The following is a 14,715-nucleotide window of genomic DNA, read 5'->3' on the forward strand; positions in this document are numbered from 1 at the left end:
TATATATGTATATATATATATATATTATTTTTTTATTTATATTAAATATATAAATATTTCTCTCCCTCTCTCTCTCTCTCTCTCTCTCTCTCTCTCTCTCTCTCTCTCTCTCTCTCTCTCTCTCTCTCTCTCTCTCTCTCTCAGGAAGTCCACTCGCGTCCGGAGGAGGAATTTCTTTCCTATGTTTTTTTTTCTCCGGTGACGTAGGCCTGCCCCGCCTTAGGCCTACCTGGCGTCATGCCAAAATGAGCCCCCCCCCCGGTATTTCGATGACCTCAGTTCCTGGGAGAGAGTGACCTTGGGGCCCAACAGTGAATGACCCAAGATGACTTCTTCTGCATCATTTGCTTTCGGGGGAATTTATTTGTTGTTTATTGTTGCTCGTTTTATTGACGTGGAGAGAGAGAGAGAGAGTTTGTTTATTGGTTTCAAGAAGCAGAATGTAAAGGAACTTTTGTTTTGCTGTTAAGTTGCTACATCTCAGCTTGTTAAAATATGTACAGCTAAACATACACAGACACACACGCACATGCACACACATATTTGCATACACACATATATATGTTATATGCATATATAATTACACATATGTATGTATGTATGATTATTATCACTTTTGTACGTGATTCATTTATCACACATTACCACAGGTGAAAAATAAGAAACGGGATGTAGGTCCTGACCGGTTTCGACTTTATTTCCAAGCCATTGACGAAGGACTGTTACAGAGTATGAGAAGTCACAAATATATATACTACAGGAACAGTATATACATGCATATGTCTGTTTTTGCATATATATATATATATATATATATATATATATATATATATATATATATATATATATATATATATATATATATATATATATATATATATATATCATGAAAAAATTGTAAATTTTCAACAAAAACATAAAGACTTTGTAAAATATATTTTTAAAAAAATCTGCGTAGAATAAAGGGACAATAAGATGAGGAAAAAGATTTAGATATTCGAATTACAAATATATCACGTTTGGATTTGCAAAGAAATTTTTTATACCTCCAGAATATCGCAAATTTTTGTAAACATTGTTTTTTTAATATGCCACGGCCATACGACCACACTACTTCGTACTGAAGTTCATCTCGAAGTGTGATCACACTACAAGAAGGAGTTTAATATCTATATATTGTTGGATGTAGTGTTCAAATCGTTGAGATTTGAACGTCAAAAAGTTGAACGCATTACCAGGCGAATGTTTATCGTATAACAAACCGAGTGTGATGTTAGTTTAACATCGACAACATTTGTCAAATATTCGAGAATGTTTTGTTTAGCGTAAAGACATTCTGTACCATTGAATTTAACATCAGTAGCAGTTGATTTTAATATATGTTTGTATTTAACATTATGGAATCTGTACAAACTCTTATGAAACATACAGTGTTATATTTGGGTACGAATATTAGTATATTTAACATTCGGGAATGTTTTGTTAAGCATAAGACATTCTGCACCATTGAATTTAACATCAGTAGCAGTTGATTTTAACATATTTTTTTTATTTAACACCATGGAGTCGGTACAAGCTCTTATAAAGTACAATGTCCATTTGAGTATAAAGATTTAGCATTAGACTAACCTCAGTCGTATATTTCCTCCCAATCTCTCGTCTTCCGTAGATTTAACAAATTTCTAACCAGTTAGTTAAACAATTTAACTTTATTTCTTGCAGGCAGCAGCTGAGAACGGCGACGCCACAGTGAGTGAACGTGTCAATTAACACAGCCCCCAAAAAAATCGATGTTAAAGTCACGTTTAACCGCATGATTAACATTATTAACATGGCATCAGTGTTCGTTTTTTGGTTGTTGTTCTGTCAGTGTTAATATTTCAATGTTAATATTTTCCGTTTTTAATGAGAAGGAAATATTGCTGGATATTCCTCTCTTTTTCTGAACCGGTTTTGTGATATATGTATATATTATATATATATATATATATATATATATTTATATATATATATATATATTTATTTTATATATATAATATATATATATACATATATAATTCCTTCGTGTTGTTGCAAAAATTTGTATTTTTTTTTATTTTGTGTTCCATTGGCATGATTTTTTCGTGTTTGTTGTTTCTGATGTTGTTCTGAAATCTCACAAGCTAGTGTTGTTTAACCTTTTATATATAATAAGGTTCTTGTCGTGTTGTTTCACTTTTTTAATATATTTATTATTATATCTTTCGTTGTTTTTCGTTGTTTTTCAAATCTAACACAAAATTGCTTTCTGTATACTGAATAAGGTAATGTCGTGTTGTTTCAACTTTTTATTATTATATATTATTTTTTTTTCAAATCTCACACACTATCGTTCCTCTCTTTATACAGAGTACCCTCGTGTTGTTTCACTCCTTAATATTATTCTATTATAATTTATTGTTGTTTTATCGTAATCGTCTCTTCACTCGCCCGTAACGTATTCACAGTGTTGTTGTGACTGTAATTTGAATGCACGCCTTGTCTATATATACTTGTCAATGATAATTACACTCTTATCTTTAGATACGAGTATCAATCCCGTCACATGTATCACTTTGGTGTTGCCTGTTCTTCATTTATTTAAGAATTATTACATGTTTTGTACGCGTATCGTTTCGTTGTCGTGTTGTGACTGAAAGCCCGAGAGTACAACAATACTCTGTTGGGTGTTGTGGTGTTGTTTTGATTCACTATACACTTATTTTTTTTTGCATCATAAATGGGTATTGTGATCGTCACGTACGTATATTGTGCAAGAAAGTCGGACGGGTTTGATACAGGAATGCAAGATTTCAGTGTTTGTGTTTTTCTGTCTAATGCTTTTTTTTTATTCTTAAGGAAGTTGCAAATAAATGTTTCTTCTTTTAATGTTTTTATTCTTAAGGAAATTAGCAGTGCATTTGCAAAAAGGTAAGGATTGTTTTGAAATGTGATTGTTGAAAGTTTTTGTTCAATTTTGCGATACTTTCATCCATAAGAAATGTACTTCTTTCAATGATTCTCTAGTGAAATATGGCTGAAATTCAATGTACACCTTTTCACCCTATCTGTCATGGGTAGGCTCGAACCCCAGCGAAAGAACGAAGAGTTTCTTCGTTTTTTCCCTTCCGGAATCAAGGCTTGCAGTGAAAAGCATTTCCCCCCAAAAATGTAAGGAAATTTATAGATTAAATTAGTGTAGATATTAAAAATAACACAAGATTTAGCAAGTTCCTTCTGAATCGTGCATAGGCCAAAATCCCACTAAAGACTGAAAATTTCTTTGTTTATTCCTCTTCGGGAATCAAGGCTTGCAGTGGAAAGCGTTTCCCAAAAGTGTAAGGAAGTTTAGAGGTTAAGAAATTGAAGAAATATATATATATATATATATATATATATATATATATATATATATATATATATATATATATATATATATATATATATATATATATATATATATATATATATATATATATATATGAAATTTGGCAAGGTCCTTCTGAAAGTCAAAACACATCCGCTGTGGTGATTTGGCGTTACAAACAGCCACAGCGGCAATAATATTGTCTTTCAAAACCGGAAATACAAAATTTGCTGAATAATTCTGTATTTTGTGTAGGAAGAAAATTTGTTCTGAATATGAGAATTTTTCGTATATATAATAAATTTGGAGTCCGCTGGCATGTTGCATACGCGCTTAAGGCTGATCCACATTATAACATCACGTCACCGAAACATCAAGTCACGTTACCGACTCATCACGTCACCGACTCGTCACGTCACCGACTCGTCACGTCACCGACTCATCACGTCACCGACACATCACGTCACGTCAGTGAACGTGAGAACTTCTTACACGTAATCAAGTGGATAATATGTTCACACCAACACGTCACTTCACCATCAAGCACACGGCATAAACCGTCACATCACGACACGTTTTCTTGGATAGAATATTTTGACGTGACGGTGACGTGACGTGATGTGTCGGTGACGTGATGGTATAATGTGAATCATCCTTTGAGCTGAAATAATTTATCTTTCTTTTGTGGTGTAATGGGCCGAGCACTTATCTCTGTTGAAAAACCCAAGTTCGAATCCTACATGGGAAGGAATTAGAGGTATTTCTCCGTTCGTTTCCTCTCGGATTTCAAGGCTTCCGTGAGAAAGAATGTCAGAAAAATTAAAATTAAATAGAAAAGTTTTATAGATTATTGTTTTTAGTTTAAAATTTATAGGAACGAAAGGCTTAATTTTGCTACAAAAATAATCGTAATGAAAATTGAAGACGTATAATTGTCATTGATCTATTTTTTATTTATTTTTGTTTGATAGATAATATAATCATCATTAATCGATATATCAGTTCACAATGATATATTCCATATTAATTAATAATATAATGTTAATGAATCCAATACCGTTTAATATACATGACACAGAGAATTTCTTTTTGAAGAATTTCACTCGCTAGAATGTTTATTGCAGTTTATGAAAAAATAAAATAAAATGCTTCTTCTTCTTTTATAAATATTTTGCAAGCCGCCTGCCAAGACTTGGCGACAATTAATGTCAGTTCTGTCGCTCCGAATAATGTTGTCGCTAATGAAGACGACAGGATTAAAAAAAAAAAAAAAAAACATTATTATTATTGTGTAAATCAAAGCGACATTTTTAATGGAATATAAAGAATAATCAACCACACATAAAAGATTTTTTTCTGGGGAGAGGAAATATAGGAATCTTATTTTTTTTTATCTTACAAGATTTAAAAAAAATCATTATTTTTGTCGTGTAAATCAAAGTATTATTCATGTATAGGATTATTTTTTTTATCCTACAAGTTTAAAAAAATCATTATTATCGTCGTGTAAATCAAAATATTTTTCATGTAGAGGATTATTTATTTAATCTTACAAGATCTGGAAAAAATTATTATTGTCATGTAAATCAAAATATTTTTCATGCAATATGAAGAATAATCAAGACTTTATAAAACCATTATAATTATTGCGTAACTCAAAACGACATTTTTAATGAAATATATAAAGATATTTTTTTTTTGGGGAGAGAAAATTGAGAATCTCTTTTATTTTCTTTTCCTTTTGTTGCGTGTGTGACCTTGCAACATCAATTTGGGCCCATGACAATTGCTTTCAAATCACCGAAAAACCCAGACGGACGGTTGTAACGACGCATGCGCGGTGCGTGTTGCCACATATTTATCTTTATTTTGATTCTGTTCGCTTGAGTTCCACCTTTACGTATCTTCCTTATTTATCTTATTATTTCCACTATCTACTGTCCTCCAAATTAAAGATACGTCAAGAAAAATAAATGAAATTAAAGGTACACCGAGAAGAATAAAGGAAATTCAAGATACATCAAGAAAAATAAGACAAAATAAATCTTTTATTCAGGAGAATCGGCGTTGAATATTCTTCCCCGTTCGCGAGGTCACGTGACCGCGAAGAAATCGATCCAAAAGTAGGAAGCAAGAATTGGTTCGAACTGGCTAGGAGAGAGAGAGAGGGAGAGTGAGAGAGAGACAGGTATTCTCCGTTCTTTGTCATACGCTCAATTGGTTCATAACGCTACTTGCGGGCGAGCGCAAAACCTTTACGCGTTCAAGTATCCTTTGTTCGTTCGTCAAGCACGAATAAGTAGACAAGAAGGTGTTACACACTTTGTTCGACAGGCTTTCGTAACTGCTTGGCTCACGAACGTTATTCGTGAGTCGCTTTCTTTAAAGGAAAATAAGTGAGAAATAAATTTATCAGCGTAACTTCTTGAGTCGCTTTCTTAAAAGGAAAATAAATTAGGAAAAACTTTTATCAACTTAACGTCTTGATTCACGAAAGTTATTCGTGAGTCGCTTTCTTAAAAGGAAAAGCAATGAGGAAAAATTATCAACCTAACTTCTTGACTCACGAAAGTTAAAAGGAAAATAGATAAGAAGAAATTGTATCAACTTAATGTCTTGGCTCACGAAAGTCATTCGTGAGTCGCTTTCTCAAAAGGAAAATAAATGATAAATAAACTTATCAACGTAACTTCTTGATTCACAAAAGTTATTCGTGAGTCGCTTTCTCAAAAGGAAAATAAATGAGAAATAAATTTATCAACGTAACGTCTTGATTCACGAGAGTTATTCGTGAGTCGCTATCTTAAAAAGGAAAATAAATAATCAAGATTAAATCAAACGTATTCGTGAATCGATTTCTTGAAACGGAAAATAGGTACGAAAAATTAAATCAATTTGAATCGAGATCTCGCCGGCCGTGAAACTTCCGAAATTCGTGGGTCCTATCGCGTTGTTTCCGGCCTCCAAACATTCCTGTCTTTATTCCCGAAAATGATTGGCCCGCCCCCACCACCCTTCTGTCATCCCCTTCCCACCCCCACCCCTCTTTTTTGTGTGAATTGCATCGAAAATTATCTGGAAAAGAAACTTCAACTCAGTTTCCTGATTGGCGGATAGGTGGCGTTACCAGTGTGTTTTCAAATCTTGTCCGCAGAGGACGTGTTTCGGCATAGAGATTGTTTATTTCTCTCTCTCTCTCTCTCTCTCTCTCTCTCTCTCTCTCTCTCTCTCTCTAATTCTGTCTTGTTTTGACAACCAATGTCGAGTGTCTTTGTCGTCTTTGACCTTATTCTTTTCACTCTAACACTCAATCAACCGTATTCTGTGTCATATTCTTTATAGATGTCTATTCACGTCCTTCTGTTCTTAGTGAATGATGTAAATCTTTCTCTCTTTCTCTCCCATTTTGGTTTATCAAGTTTATCTCGCGTCTTTTTTCCTGGCTGTCTCTGTCCCTGTAACACCTGTCAGGCCACCTTTCCCCACATTCGTTTTACGGAGATCAGTAATCCCCTAAAGTTGACACGGCTAAACGCAACTGTTTCTTCCCCCACTTTTGCCAGGCTCTGGAACTTTGTACCTGCTTTTGTTTTATCTAATTTGTATGGCATCCATCGTTTAAGAGAGGGGCCACCAGATCGCCCATCCCATCAGCCTCTGCTCCCGAGAAACCAACAAATAACTGCCCATTCGAAAGAGGATTAATTCTGGGACGATGGCGTCTGTGATGAAATGTGATTCTGGTCTTTGATTTTTTCTCTTGTATTCCCGAACACGCAACGCCCTGGCGCCGGCTGCGACCTAAATCTGTATTTTCCATTCGTCTGTGCGTGTTTGTGTATGTGTGGGGTGTGTGTGTGTATGTATATTTGTCAGTATATCATGCGCAGACACACTCCTCATCCTTCAATCCTTAAAACTAAAAGGAGGGAATGTTACGAGGTGAGTCTAACTGACAGCCTGTTTGTGTGCATATGTATGTGTGTATGTGTATGTGTGGGTGTGTATGCGTGTGTATTTGTCAGTATTCATGCGCAGACACAATCCTTATCCTTCAATCCTTCCTAGGATCTATAAGGAAGACAAGGTTACCGGGCGAGTCTAACCGACAGCCAGTCTGAAGCTTCGAACATATATACACTCGACATCCGAACCTCACGAAGCGTGGAGCGCGACTTGTGGTCGCTTTTCCCAACCAAAGCGACGGAATCTGTCGCGAATGATGGACCGTGTCGCTTTTGTGCGCCGGCTAAGGCTTCTCGGGGAAAAATTATGGAGATTTTGTCAGTCTGTCCGGAAAATAGATTAGTGGTTTGGAAGGCGAATTTCCACGAGACTTCCGAGACGCGAACTGTATTTTGGCCGACTTGTTTTGAATTTCGCATTCGATTGTTGGCTGATTTATTGACGTGCTGGCGTCGCAGATAGCTGGTTTCTAAGGAGCTCTTGAGTTAATGCATTCTTAAGGAATGCAGAATTATTCCAGCTTTGAATAGAGCTTCGCAGAGCTTCCTCAGATGAATATAAATAGTATATTTTTAGGAAGATGTATGGAGGCATTCAGATCAGGTTTCGAAGCTTCGAACTCGAGATATCTCCGAAGCTGCATCGAATCACTAGTTTTAAGGAACTCCTCGACTGATACATTCTCGAGGAATGTAGAATATTTTAAGCTTCGAATAGAGCTTCACTGAGCTTCTTCAACCAAGTAAGTAACCCCTGATTTTGAAGAATGATTCCTGAAACGCAACCATCCTGATTTCGAAGCTTCGAACTCCTCTTGTCCGAAGCTGCTCCGAATCACCAGTTCCAAGAAACTTGAATTGATGCGTTCTTCAGAAACGCAGATTAATTTAAGCTTCGAATAAAGCTTCACCGAGCTTCTTCAAATAGGTAAACAACCTCCGATTTTGAACAGGGGATTCCTGAAACGCAGCCATCTTAATTTCGAAGCTTCGAACCCCTCCGGTCCGAGGCTGCTCCGAATCACCCGAACTGGCAAACATCGTAAGGCACCGCGGAATCCGGCTGACAATAACAAACTAGAATAATTGACGAAGCTCAATGCATTCCACGGCAGGTCCTGGTCAGCCCTGCTGAATCAGGTCAGGCCCTTAATGACCCGACCTGATTCCCTTACACACTGGTTTCAAAACATGGACCTGTGTGTGTTTTTTTGCACCCTCTGCTCCGATTACCTGCTTCTGCTGTTCCTGCTGTTTTTGCATCGACTCCTGCTTTTGCGGCGGGAAAAGAACAGCAGTTGATAACAGTTTTTTGTGTTTGTTGCTGTTAATAACAGCGTCTGATGCAGGTCTCTGCTTCTGCTGTGGTAAATAACAGCATTTGGTTGATAACAGCAGCCGCATGTCTGCGTGTCTGCTATGATAAATAACAGCAGTTGATTACTGTTTTGCTTTGGATAATAACAGCATCTAATGCCGGTCTCTGTTTCTGCTGAAATAAATAACAGCAGTTCATACCGGGTTCTTCTTGTTTTATTGTTAATAATAGCAGTAGATAATAACATGATTATTGATATGGTTAATAACAGCAATTGAAATAGGTTTCTGCTTCTGCTGTTGTTAATAAGAGCAGTTAATGACAGTTCAGGCTTCTGATATATTTAGGAACAATCCAGCTGATCCAGGTTTATATAAGATTATATATATATATATATATATATATATATATATATATATATATATATATATATATATATATATATATATATATATACATATAATTTGAAAAGACAAAATACATATATTTTACGAAGTATAAACTGTATAGAGAAGCAGTTATACAAATGTATATTCATTCATCATTCATACATTCATGTATTTAGAAAAATATGAATGACATCATTGTATTACTGAAGCCAAAAATAGCACACGCTGCAGTGCAAGCATGTGGCTAACTCACGCTCGCAAGAACGCCTACAACCCCGGATAAATCTATACATTGATTGGTAGCGTGACTTATTGATGTGCAAGGTAAATCTCTCTCTCTCTCTCTCTCTCTCTCTCTCTCTCTCTCTCTCTCTCTCTCTCTCTCTCTCTCTCTCTGTGTGTGTTTTGCAGTAAAATAAGTCTGTTTCGTGACTTTTATCTAATGTACATCAAGTAGAAGTCTGATTCTTGACTCTCTCTCTCTCTCTCTCTCTCTCTCTCTCTCTCTCTCTCTCTCTCTCTCTCTCTCTCTCTCTCTCTGGCAAGTAAAATAAGTTCACGAGAGAAGGAGTCACGGAACAGAATAAGAATCTCATCTCTCTCTCTCTCTCTCTCTCTCTCTCTCTCTCTCTCTCTCTCTCTCTCTCTCTCTCTCTCTCTCTCTCTCTAAACAACGGTCGTGTCAAGGCACTTTCACTGATATCACTCGCCTTTTCTTTCTTTCCTTCCTTTCTTTATTGTTTCTCTCTTCTGTGCAATCTACTGATTCTCTTTTTATTGTCGTTTTCTCATACATTGAAAGTTTTCATTGCGTTCTCTGCTTGTTCATTTTTAAAAGATTTTTCTTAAATTTTTTTTCATTTTTTCTCAAATGGCTTTTACTTTCACTTATCACTTTCTCCCCTTTTTTTTTCCATTCGCTTTCCTCTGTCGGTCTCTTCTTCCTGGTTAACGTGGAGAGAGAGAGAGAGAGAGAGAGAGAGAGAGAGAGAGAGAGAGAGAGAGAGAGAGAGAGAGAGACTTACTTTCCAGCTTCACAGAGAGAGAGAGAGAGAGAGAGATATTTACTTTCCTGCTTAACATGGAGAGAGAGAAAGAAAAGAGAGAGAGAGAGAGATAATTTCCTGCTTAACACAGAGAGAGAGAGACTTACTTTCCTGCTTAACATGAAGAGAGAGAGAGAGAGAGAGAGAGAGAGAGAGAGAGAGAAGAGAGAGAGAGAGAGAGAGAGAGAAAGAGAGGATCTTACTTCCAGAGCACAGGAAACATTCCCAATTTTTTAGACAAAAATAAAAAAAGTACCTTAACGTCCATTACAGCACAACCCAAATTACACACTCGCTATAAATAAATGAAATTAATTTCCTCAAACCTTTAAAATATATTTTCTTTGTCTCAGTCACTGCAGAGATATCGATCGATCCTCGCTGAGTCGGGTCACACATTGTATGCATAAGATCTCTCTCTCTCTCTCTCTCTCTCTCTCTCTCTCTCTCTCTCTCTCTCTCTTCTGGTGTTCGTGCGTGCGTCTGTGTCAGCGGGTTTGCGTGCTCGCGTGCGTTCGTGGTCAGTTTGTTCTTTTCGTATCTTTTTGATTGGGCAAATAAGGTTTTTCCAGTCGGTAAAAGCAGGAAAAACTGTTGTTAAAAAACAGTTTTTCTACCAGTAAAAACAGGTAAAAACTTGTTGGAAAAAACAGTTTTTCCTGTCAGTAAAAACAGGAAAAACTTGTTAGAAAAAACAGTTTTTCACTCAGGTAAAACAAGTAAAAACTGTGAGAAAAAAGTTTATTCTGTCAGTAAAAACAGGTAAAAATTCTTTTGGGAAAAACAGTTTTTCCTGACAGTAAAAACAAATAAAAATTTGTTGGAAAAAGGGTTTTCCTGTCAAACAGGTTTTTCTGTTGTTTATCTAGTCAGAAAAACAGTAAAAACTTTTAGACAAAACAGTTTTCCAGTCTAAAAACTGTTGTTGTAGACAAAAGGTTTTTCAGGTAGAAAACAAAAACTCTTGTTAAAAAACTTTTTCCTGTCAGTAAATACAGGAAAAACTTTTTAGACAAAACAGTTTTTCCAGTCTGTAAAAAGGTAAACATTTTTATAACTTTTTCCTGACATTATAAAAACAAGATATAGATGGATATTGTTAAATTAAAAAAAAGTTTTTCCCAATTGAAAAAACAGATAAAAGGAAAACTTATTGTTCAGTTTGGTGATAAACAAGTTTTCTGAATGAAAAAAATATACAGGAAGGAGAAACTTTACTTTGTCTGTATGGTGATAAGAAAAACAAGTTTTCCCTAATTTAAAAACTATAGGAAGGAAAAACTTTACCTGTCTATATGGCGATGGGAAAAACAAGTTTTTACCGGCTGAAATAAAGGTCTGGCCGTAAAACTCCATTGGAGTTTATTCAACGTTATTAGAATTAACAAGTTTTCCCCCAAACGGTGAAAACAGAGATGGAAAAAATCACCTAAGGTTTTTCATGGCTATGAGAAAAAACAATGTTTTTCCATATCCAAATTAGCTGTAGGAGGGAAAACTTCATTTTAGTTAATCATTTTTAGTAAAACAAGTTTTCCCCACCTGCGAAAATAGACACGAGTAAACAAGTAAAAAATGCGCCGAAGTTTTTTCGGCGCAATCGAGTTTTCTGTAGAGCCGCTACAGCGTATAATCAAGGCCACCGAAAATAGATCTATCTTCCTGTGGTCTCGGTATAATGCTGCATGAGCCGCGGCCCTTGAAACTTTAACTACGGCATTGTGGTGGCTTATCCTATATCGTTGTCAGAAGCACGATTATGGCTAACTTTAACCTTAAATAAAATCAAAGCTACTTAGGCTAGAAGGCTGCAATTTGGCATGTTTGATGACTGGAGGGTTGATGATCAGCATACCAATTTGCAGCCCTCTAGCCTCAGTGATTTTTAAGGTCTGAGGGCGGACAGAAAAAGTGCGGACGGACGGACAAAGCCGGCACAATAGTTTTCTTTTACAGAAAACTAAAACTCACCTAAAGAATGTCGATAAATTTTACAGAAAAATAAGTTCTCGAAAATTCACCCCTACTAATTTTAATTATTTTTGGAAAAAGAGTTTTCCCCCGACAAAATCTTCACCACTTTAATTTCTCAAGACTAGAAAAAATAACCAAAGTTTTTCCCGACCGTGAGAGAGAGAGAGAGATTCACATCAGGTTCTCCATCGCTAATTTGAACATCGGAATGCGATCGGTCACGGGCTGGTAAGTTCCAATTCGTCTAACGTCTTTTTTTTTGGTGGGGGGCCGGGATTTCCGTCCCCCCCCCACTGAAAATGTTGGTGGCCCAGATTCGGAACCCCGAATTTTTTGACAGGTGCCGCAAGAGCATGAAATAAACTCCTCAGATTCCATCGCTCGATACTCTTTTATTTTCGCTCGGGCGTCTTAATCGCATGTCTTTTGAAAAGCAAAAAAAAAAAATATGTATATAAAAAAGATTGAAAAGCCCAATTTTGGGGGGAGGGAGGGAGAGATGGGCGGAGAGGTGGGGTGGAGGTACCTGGGTCTTTAAAAACTATATCCTTGTAAAAAATGACCCCATTTATAATAGGTAATTACTCCTTGCGGTAGTCCGTGACGTCACTGCCATGTAAATGACATCAGTGGATGCAGGTTTTAACATATTTTAACGTAATGTTAATACTTGCTTCCATTGCATAAGAATTCCATTGCATAATATATTATATATATATTGTTACATATACCTTGTTGAGTCTCTCTCTCTCTCTCTCTCTCTCTCTCTCTCTCTCTCTCTCTCTCTCTCTCTATTTTTATATATATATATACATTATATATGTGAGTGTTTATATATATATACACATACACTCATTAGTATGGGCACATGCACACACGCACATACACCCAGAAACATGCAAGAAAGTCTGGATTTAAGCCAGCAAAATTCAGTGGACATAGATTGATCCTGCAGTAAATCATTTCTTGAGAATTAATTAGACGGCTTTCAGACAGCAAGCTCGAGTGGCGTAAGATCGATTTCAATTTAGTGAAATTATGATAATCGTATATTTGAGTTTTTTCTCTCTTAAAAAAGTAAAAAATGCGCCGAAGTTTCTCCGTTGCAATCGAGTTTTCTGTACAGCGTATAATCAAGGCCACTGAAGATAGATCTATCTTTTGGTGATAATGTAATTGTATGAGCCAGCGGCCCATGAAGCTTTAACCACGGCCCGGTGGTGGCCTGGCCTATATCATTGCCAGAAGCACGATTATAGCTCACTTTAACCTTAAATAAAATGAAAGCTCCTGAGGCTAGAGGGCTGCAATTTGGTATGTTTGATGATTGGAGGGTGGATGATCAACATATCAATTTGCAGCCCTCTAGCCTCAGTAGTATTTAAGATATGAGGGCGGAGAAAACTAATAAACTTTCTTGAGCAAAAGTCATGCAGAAGGGAAGATTATTTCTCTGGAAACAAAACAGAATATTTTACTAAACAAAGAAGCTACAGGGTAAAAATTAAATTAAAAAAATAATTAGTTTAATAAAAGGAATTCTATTTTTTTTTATTTCAGGAATATTTCCGGTAAGAAAATATTCCCCTGTATAAAAGAAATAAACAGAGAAATATTCAAAAAATAAATAATATTAAAACATGACATGTGCAATGGTCCAGGCATTACATTTTGTCGTAAGTAGATTATTTTTATTCGCAAATTGAGGGTAATAGAAAAATGATAGATTACATTTATAGACTATGAAAGTATCGAATTTGAATTAGAACGTTTTTAAGATATTAATATGCTTTTAAGATATTAAAATGTTTTTAAGATATTTATGCTTTTAAGATATTAAAATGTTTTTAAGATATTAAAACGTTTTTAAGATATAAAAGGTTTTAAGATATTGAAATGTTTTTAAGATATTAAAATGTTTTAAAGTTATAAAAAAATTTCAAAGATATCAAAACGTTTTTAAGATATAAAATTGTTTGTAAGGTAATTAAATGTTTTTAAGATATTAAAAACTTTTTTAAGATAAAATGTGTTTAAGATTAATATAACCTTTTCAAGATATAAAAATGTTTTTTAAGATATATAAACGTTTTTAAGATCAAATGTTTTTAAGATATTATAACTTTTCAACATATTAAAATGTTTTTTAAGATATGATGTTTTCAAAACATCACTTATCACCTCGTTTCATTTTAATGCATGAATTGATTTTGCACAATTGCATCGCAATAATCTCGACCGTTATCAATTCCTTTTATCAGTGCCAATTAATCCCGGTTAATCTCAGTTTATGAGGGATTACGGGGATTACCCGTGAGGATATTTTGTGGAGATTCCCTGGGGATTAATTCAACGCATAATGAGAGCGCGGATGATGATGGGAATTTATAATGCTTTTTTTTTTTAGTAAGAATCTCTCTCTCTCTCTCTCTCTCTCTCTCTCTCTCTCTCTCTCTCATGTTTTTTTTTATCTAACATTCTTCCCTTTACCGTTCTCGCCTGTTTCCACTCTCTCAATCTCCTCCCCACCTCTCTCTCTCTCTCTCTCTCTCTCTCTCTCTCTCTCTCTCTCTCTCTCTCTCTCTCTCTCTCTCTCTCTCGTGGCGAAGGTTGAATCTTAATTCGTGGATTCCTACCT

The 14,715-nt window shown here is 35.6% G+C and overlaps 1 protein-coding gene across 4 annotated transcripts in view; it reads left to right on the forward strand.

Annotated features, from left to right (window-relative positions):
• Positions 1-14,715, forward strand: part of Atpalpha (sodium/potassium-transporting ATPase subunit alpha) — a 390,394-nt gene that overhangs the window by 240,940 nt on the left and 134,739 nt on the right. For 2 of the 4 annotated variants that reach the window (XM_067092188.1, XM_067092189.1), the window contains one exon: positions 1,723-1,749. The exons of the other annotated variants lie outside the window; for them this stretch is intronic. In XM_067092188.1, the coding sequence (XP_066948289.1) occupies positions 1,723-1,749 (27 nt within the window). The remainder of the gene's footprint in view (positions 1-1,722; positions 1,750-14,715) is intronic. 4 annotated transcript variants of the gene reach the window in all.

The sequence above is a fragment of the Macrobrachium rosenbergii genome, chromosome 48, assembly GCF_040412425.1.
Source record: "Macrobrachium rosenbergii isolate ZJJX-2024 chromosome 48, ASM4041242v1, whole genome shotgun sequence".
Classification (NCBI taxonomy): domain Eukaryota; kingdom Metazoa; phylum Arthropoda; class Malacostraca; order Decapoda; family Palaemonidae; genus Macrobrachium; species Macrobrachium rosenbergii.